The sequence below is a fragment of the Oryzias melastigma genome, linkage group LG5 (assembly GCF_002922805.2).
Source record: "Oryzias melastigma strain HK-1 linkage group LG5, ASM292280v2, whole genome shotgun sequence".
Taxonomy (NCBI): domain Eukaryota; kingdom Metazoa; phylum Chordata; class Actinopteri; order Beloniformes; family Adrianichthyidae; genus Oryzias; species Oryzias melastigma.
The window spans coordinates 15,536,876-15,543,776 of record NC_050516.1 but is presented as its reverse complement, the minus strand read 5'-3'; the positions used below and the strand labels follow the sequence as shown (position 1 = coordinate 15,543,776).

Sequence of the window (6,901 nt, the reverse complement as noted above, 5' to 3'; positions counted from 1 at the left end):
TGCGGCTTTAATTTTCTTTTTGTGTTTTTTATTTACCAGAATCAACTTAACAGATGAAGAATATACGAAGATTTTCCAATCAATAAATGGGTGAGTGGAGTTTTGTATTTAAAAAATACTTTATCTTTTAAGCTGTTAGTCTTCAAAGCTGAGGGGATACTTTTTGAGTTTACAGCTACAAAGAAAGCTACTTTGAAAATGTTTGCATGTAATTATAGCATTTAATTCCTTGCTCAGCTCATTTTACTCTCGTGTACAAGGTTCTTAGTGTATTGTTTTGACTTAACTAATGTTAAAGATTGCTTATGCACAATTTTAAAGAGAAGTGTCCTTTATTTGTGTTTTTAACATTTATCTCTGTTTATGAAACTCCATCATTTTCTTTGCTGTTTTCTCAGGCTTCTGCTGCCAGGAGGAGATGTAGACATTCAGACGTCACAGTTCAGTCGAGTCGCCAAAATCTTCTACACCTTGGCTATAAGAGTATGATATTTAACATGCAGCTTCTGATCTTCAATACAGCCTCTATACAAGTTACACTCTGAATTCTGACGGAAAACAAACCTTTTTAGATTATAAAAATATGGGAACTAAATAACTTAAATCACAATTACATGTTATGACAACAGAACATTGATAACAGTATTTATTAACTTAAAAAATATATTGAGAACAATATCTTAAAATTGACACTCATCTACAAATTCACTTTTTTATGTGATGCCTGCTGCAGGTGTCCAGTAGTTTGGACAGGGATGTATTTATATGGTAAACCAGCTCTTCTTTATAAAACTAATGAAGAGCTCTGGGTATTTGCAGTTTTGTTCCTGATGCACAGAGATTTCTCCATTTTCTATGACTATTTGTTTAGCTCTTTTGCTTTGTAGATGAGGAGATATGAAACACTTCTGCAATGTTAAAAAATATTGTTTACCATATTTTAACAGATGTTGAAGCCACTATCCATCTTAACTTTCAGGACATTTTGCCTCTCAAAAACATCTCAATCTAGTAATCAGTTGATTAATCAGCATTTCTCATTAAGATCTCTAAAGGTTTTGTGTTTTCCCACCATTTTCACTCCCTGTCTTGCTATTTTATAATCTGTAAGCATCACATTTGAAATAGGCTTATTAGGAGAACATTTTTCAAAATCTAACATTTGTTTTGTTTTCCGTGTCTTTTGTAAATATGAAATTGGTTCAACTTTTTTCAGAATTCAGGTTTTAAAGTGTACCTTGAGTAGAAGTAGCCTAATACAGTTTTGCATAATATCTCTGTTCATCGATTACTCCTCAACTTCTTTTTTTTTTCTTCCCGTTAGGCCAATGATGCTGGAGACTACTTTCCCATCTGGGGAACGTGCCAAGGTTTCCAGCAGCTCACCGTCCTCACAGCCAATAAAAACCTGCTCACTCTGACCGACACCAAAGCCGTGTCCATGCCCCTCAAATTCACAACAGGTTTGTCCTTTAATTCATTTTCACTCCTTTAGTAGATCATTGTCTGCTCCTTTGTCTTAGAAACAACTCAGGGAACAGTCTTTGAATAAATATTTACTCATCATCACTTTAAAAGGAGCCATACCATGATTTTCTTAAGCCTTTCAGAGTGAACTATATCCATATATATGATAATATATTACCCTTATTACACTAAAAAAACAAATTATTGAATATTAGTTATTTTCGTGAGTTTTTTCCTACCTGGAAGTAAAACGACTTGATCTCTGAAGCTCCACCTGCAGCTCCGTGCTGGTGACGCTCATTTCATGACTTCATCCTAGAGCCATTGGCAGCATGTCTGATTTTTCTCTCAAAAAATAAAGTAAAATAAACATCCAATATTTTTCAAAGATGGATGCACATACCAAATATCTGCCTTTAGCAGGCACGGGCATCTCTACACTGGTTCACAAATACTCACAGCGTCTGCTCGGCCCAACCGAGAACACTAAATGAGAAACACAAAGATCTCAGTTGAGTCAAAATTTTGTAAACATTGTCCAAAAGTAACTAGTTACTCCTGGGAGGGCATAACACTGCTGTGACCCAGTTAAAAAAAAAATAGTTGTATTTGATGAAAGCATGTCAAGGAAATGTAGCAGCTCTTTTTTGAAATTAAGAAAGCAAAGATTTCTAAGCCGTTCGGGATTTAAACCTGACATTATCCTGTTTTCACTTCACAGCAGCCAAGTCCAGCCGATTATTCCGGAGTTTTCCCAAAGACCTGCTGCAGTCTCTGGCTAATGAAAACATCACCTCCAACTTCCACAGCTGGAGCCTTTCGGTTCAGGTTCTTGTCACTTTTTTTCTTCCTAAATACTGTTGTAAAAATGACATGTGAAATCCCTTAGATATAAGCCAATTGATTAACCCCTGAGATTATTGGTACCTCAGGAGTAAACAAAACAGAATTAAAGCAAAATTAAAACAAATTTAAATCCAGGGGTTGAGGGAAGACATTGCTGCAAAGACCTTCACAGAAAGAAAGAAAGAAAATTTGACTTTTAAACATTTAACATTATAGGTTCTACTAAAAAACAAAACTTTTGATAGACTTATAACCCAACAGGTCCAAAAACAAATCAGTCTTCATGTTTAAACCTACAGAACTACACCAAGAATGCCAAACTAAAGAGGTTTTACCGGGTCCTGTCAACAAACAGCGATGGGAAGAGAGAGTTCATCTCCACCATTGAAGGTACCAGACCTCATCATATTCTAAAGACAGGAGCACATCCCTGTTGCAAGCATATTTTTTTGTTTTTGATCATTTAAGAAAATGAAACGCTGACAGTAATTTTGCATTTTCGCAGCCAACCGTTACCCGTTTTACGCTGTTCAGTGGCATCCAGAGAAAAGCCCCTTCGAGTGGATCGATAAGGCCGGCATGGTTCACTCCTTCCCTGCTATAAGAGCCAGCCTCTACACGGCCAGCTTCTTTGTGTCTGAAGGTAAAGCACAACATGGCTTTTGGTTTGCCCATTTTTACTTTAACTGTGGGAAATTCATAAACATTAAAATCGGATATAAAATTAAATTGGTTGAAATCGTTCTGGATTATTTAGTGAGATGGACCAAACTGTAAAATCATTATACATTTGAATTTTTATCTGTGAAAGTCATTAAAAATTTGTACATTTTTCCTTATTTTGTTGCCTAATTTTAAATCTTTAAAATAATGGCAATTGTCATGATGCATTAAAATGACACATGACATAAGGATTAAAGTAACTCAAAAATCTATAAAGGGAAAAAGTAAGCTATTATTTATTACTTTAATTGATAAATGTATAACTTATTTGATGAACATAGTCAAAACAGAGATTTTTGTTCATTAAAAAAGTAAAATAAAGAAATTATATCAGGTAAAATATTTATTAATTCAAAAGATTTTCATCTTTTCCTTATAAAGTTAATGTGTCTTGATTTGTCATGTTTTAAGATTGTAAGGAAATTCTAAATGTTATTTCATCAATACTTTTGTATAGATGAAGTATTCCTTTATTTTGCACTTTTTTTTAAGATATACATCCAGTTTATTTATTTTATTTTATTTATTTAATCAAATTATTATTTTTTTGCATCTGACTCACTCCCAGTCAGCATGAAGCTTCACACCTTGTTTCAGGACATTCAAGCTGGTAGTTTCTATGGTTCCTTGTGCTCCACAGAGACAAAAACAGCTAAAAGACGGATTCCGTCTGTGTTTATTCTGTTTGTCTCTTCCAGCTAAGAAGAGCCAACACCGTTTCTCCAGCGCGGCTGAGGAAGAGAAAGCTCTCATTTACAACTATTCACCCGTCTTCAGAGGCACCACCAGCATCTTTGTGCAGAACTATTACTTTGATTGATGAACTGGGCTGAAGGTTAAACAGACGTTTGCTCGGTTATTCTGGGAAAAAAAAGGAAAAGTACAACCTTTGTTTTTATAGTTGTTTTTTCAAAGGCATGAAATGTTTAGGAAATGTGATCTAACAGCAACAAAATGTAATAGTCAACACTGGAGAACAAGAACAAACAATCCAGTGTGGTAGAAAAACATGTTTTTAAAAATAATTATAAATGTATGCTCTAAATGTGGACAACTGTGAGCCAGAAGTGATACTTAAGATTGAAAAATAGCTGAATTTATTAGAAATTGTCCTTTTTTTTTTTTTTTTAAATAGAATTATTAAATTCTCACATCAACTTTTAATAGATTGAAAGCAGTTTGGCAAGATGACAACAATGTTCACGTCCAATATATTTGATTTTATTTTTTCATAATTATTTAGTGATGCGTTTTTACAAGATAACACACTAAAACTATTATTCGCATTATCTTAAGATCAAGTTTGTGATCACACAATCAAAAACAGATTTTCATTGGAGATTTATGAATGTTGCTAATCTTCTGGAATGACCTCAATCCCGACTTAATTACTTATTTTCCAAAAGAAAACAAGCCATAACTTTATTTTGTTATCTTAAGACAACCATTGTTAGTATCTTTTATTAATAAATCCTTATCTTAAATATGAGAAGGAAATAAGTTTGGTTCTCCTATAGTTTTACATTCTCATTTACTTTGGAAGTCTTTGACCAAAAACAGTGAAAATGTGATTCTGTTTATGTTCTTTTGTCCCCAAATTTAAGAGCTTGAGGGGCAAAACTGTGAATCATCAATGTGTTGGAAAATAGCACCTTTAGAGTTTTAATAGTAGACAGTTTTAATGGAATAGAGACATTTACAGTATAGATCTGTGGGGACACCCAAAGCTACGAAGACTTGAAGTTTAAACTTAAGTTCACATGACAACTTTTTTTTTTTAACTGAAGATTGATAAAAAGTGAAGTAAAATGTTTGCAGTTTGTATGGGTCTTTTCTTTGTCACCCCCTTTAACATCCGCTTTTTGTCAGGTTGCTAAACTTTTTATAAAAAGCTTTAGGAATTAGAGGAGTTGAAAGTCACGAAGAGGAAATGAAGACGTATTGTATCAAGCCTGATAATACTTATGAATGAGCCATGTGAACAGGACTGTTAAGATTTCAGCAAGAACAAAAAGTTAATTTTTAAGACATGTAGCCCATCAGAATTATGACTTATAGCCGTTTATCAAGATATCTACTTTAGTGAAGACGAAATCTAGACACTAAATCAGTTTCTGATTCAAATAACTAACTTGTTGAAGTCTGACCCCACCTAAAATAAAATTACAAATAGAAATACACAAAGTAAATGAAAAGTTGTCCAACGACAAAGTATCTTCTTTGTGTCCTAGATCCTCAGTGGAATGTATTGCCAATGTGAAATTGTTGGCACCAAAGCGCCTGTCAGTTTTTGTGGCATCATTCCATTCAGTAGTTTCTTCCCTTGTGTGGGACTGCATAAACAATGAATAACAGGATTCATTTCTTTGTATTTGTTGAATAATTCAAAAGGATCTAAAGACGTTAAAACTTGCATCAGAATGCACATTTCCTGTGTGTATGTTTGGGTTTTAACGGATCCTTTTTCTTAAAATCCACAAAGAAAAGAGTATTCTATTGCACAAATTGAGCCTTGTTCATTTTTATAGCCAAAGAAAGTGTACCAAAGTTAACTGAATGTTTCCCTATGCTTTTCCTAAAACTGTCCAGAGCTTTCTGTATCTAAAATGCATTTGTTCATGGCAGCTCAGTGAGTTTGTATGCATGAAACCAGCAAATGTGCAAGGGACCGTGTTGTTTCTATAGCCTTGAATGATGTAATAAAGGAATTCAATTTATGCAGGTGTGCATTTTTGTTTTAGCTTGTGCCTCATTTGACCCCCAGCTAGTTTGCATTCCAGTTATAAAAATCTTTGTAAATACTTGTAAAAATAACAGAAACCCCAATCCCATTCCTGATGATGTCCTGGTGTTAAAATATTTTGTAAATTTGCATTTTAAGTGTTTGGGGAACAACAAAACAAGGGCCCTTGATATTTCATTTTTTTATGAAGTTGCTAATTAAATATTCACTACAAGAAAGTAATCCCTCCAAGTCTAGAGCTGCTATAGCAAAGAAAACTGTTCTTATTTCCCATGAGGCACCAAATGTACATTAAAAGATGTTTTCAATTACAACTCTAGTGTAATTGTTCCATAAAAGTCGAGGACAACTGAACATTTGCTCTATTTTAGATTGCTTTATTTTGCTGTAAATATTTGAGTGTTTTATAAGTTTTGTGGTTATATGTTGGGGAAGAAAAAAATGTTTTAAAAACAAGTTAATGCAAAACGAGACTTAAAATCATTTTTAGACTTGATTAAAGTTAGTTTAAGTGCAACTATTAACAAAAATTCTTACATGTATTTTTTGAGCGTGGTGTTCTAAGCTTCCACTAGATGTCACCGTGACACCATCTAATGTAAATTCAATATAAACAGCAATAATTGAGCACAAAAGCCATTAAGTTATAAGAAATATCGACTATAATGAAGGCATCTAACTAAAACATAATATTAAAAAACAAGTAGTAATGCTTAATGACTCTAAAAAGTATTGTTTATTCAAATTAAATGTGGCACTTATTTTTGATCAGTGTTTTATTTTTATTTTTTATAACCAACTTTAACAAAACTATTTGGAAGAACTCTTCACTATACAATGTAAACACTCAACAAGCACATATTGTCCAATTGATTTTCAAATTAACCAATTCATCTAATATAACTTTAATCAAATGTTTTTGGATTATTTATCCTTGATTGTGTGTTTAGAATAAACTTTGAGGAAGTCAGTAACAGGCAACAGTATTAAGTCAGGAAAGCCAAGAGTAAATGTTTGACTTCCTTATAGCGTCTGGGGACAAAACTCTGCCACGTGCATCACGACTCACTGAGGCAGACAGTGAGACAGGCTGAGGAAGAGCAGCTCAGAGGACGAGGGGAT

The 6,901-nt window shown here is 33.5% G+C and overlaps 1 protein-coding gene across 1 annotated transcript in view; it reads left to right on the top strand.

Annotated features, from left to right (window-relative positions):
* Positions 1–5,753, top strand: part of zgc:171566 — a 7,732-nt gene extending 1,979 nt beyond the window's left edge. The window contains exons 3-9 of the mRNA XM_024271004.2: positions 40–90; positions 399–483; positions 1,325–1,463; positions 2,189–2,295; positions 2,613–2,703; positions 2,819–2,956; positions 3,735–5,753. Of these exons, the coding sequence (XP_024126772.1) occupies positions 40–90; positions 399–483; positions 1,325–1,463; positions 2,189–2,295; positions 2,613–2,703; positions 2,819–2,956; positions 3,735–3,856 (733 nt within the window). The 3' untranslated portion in view covers positions 3,857–5,753. The remainder of the gene's footprint in view (positions 1–39; positions 91–398; positions 484–1,324; positions 1,464–2,188; positions 2,296–2,612; positions 2,704–2,818; positions 2,957–3,734) is intronic.
* Positions 5,754–6,901: the final 1,148 nt, after the last annotated feature.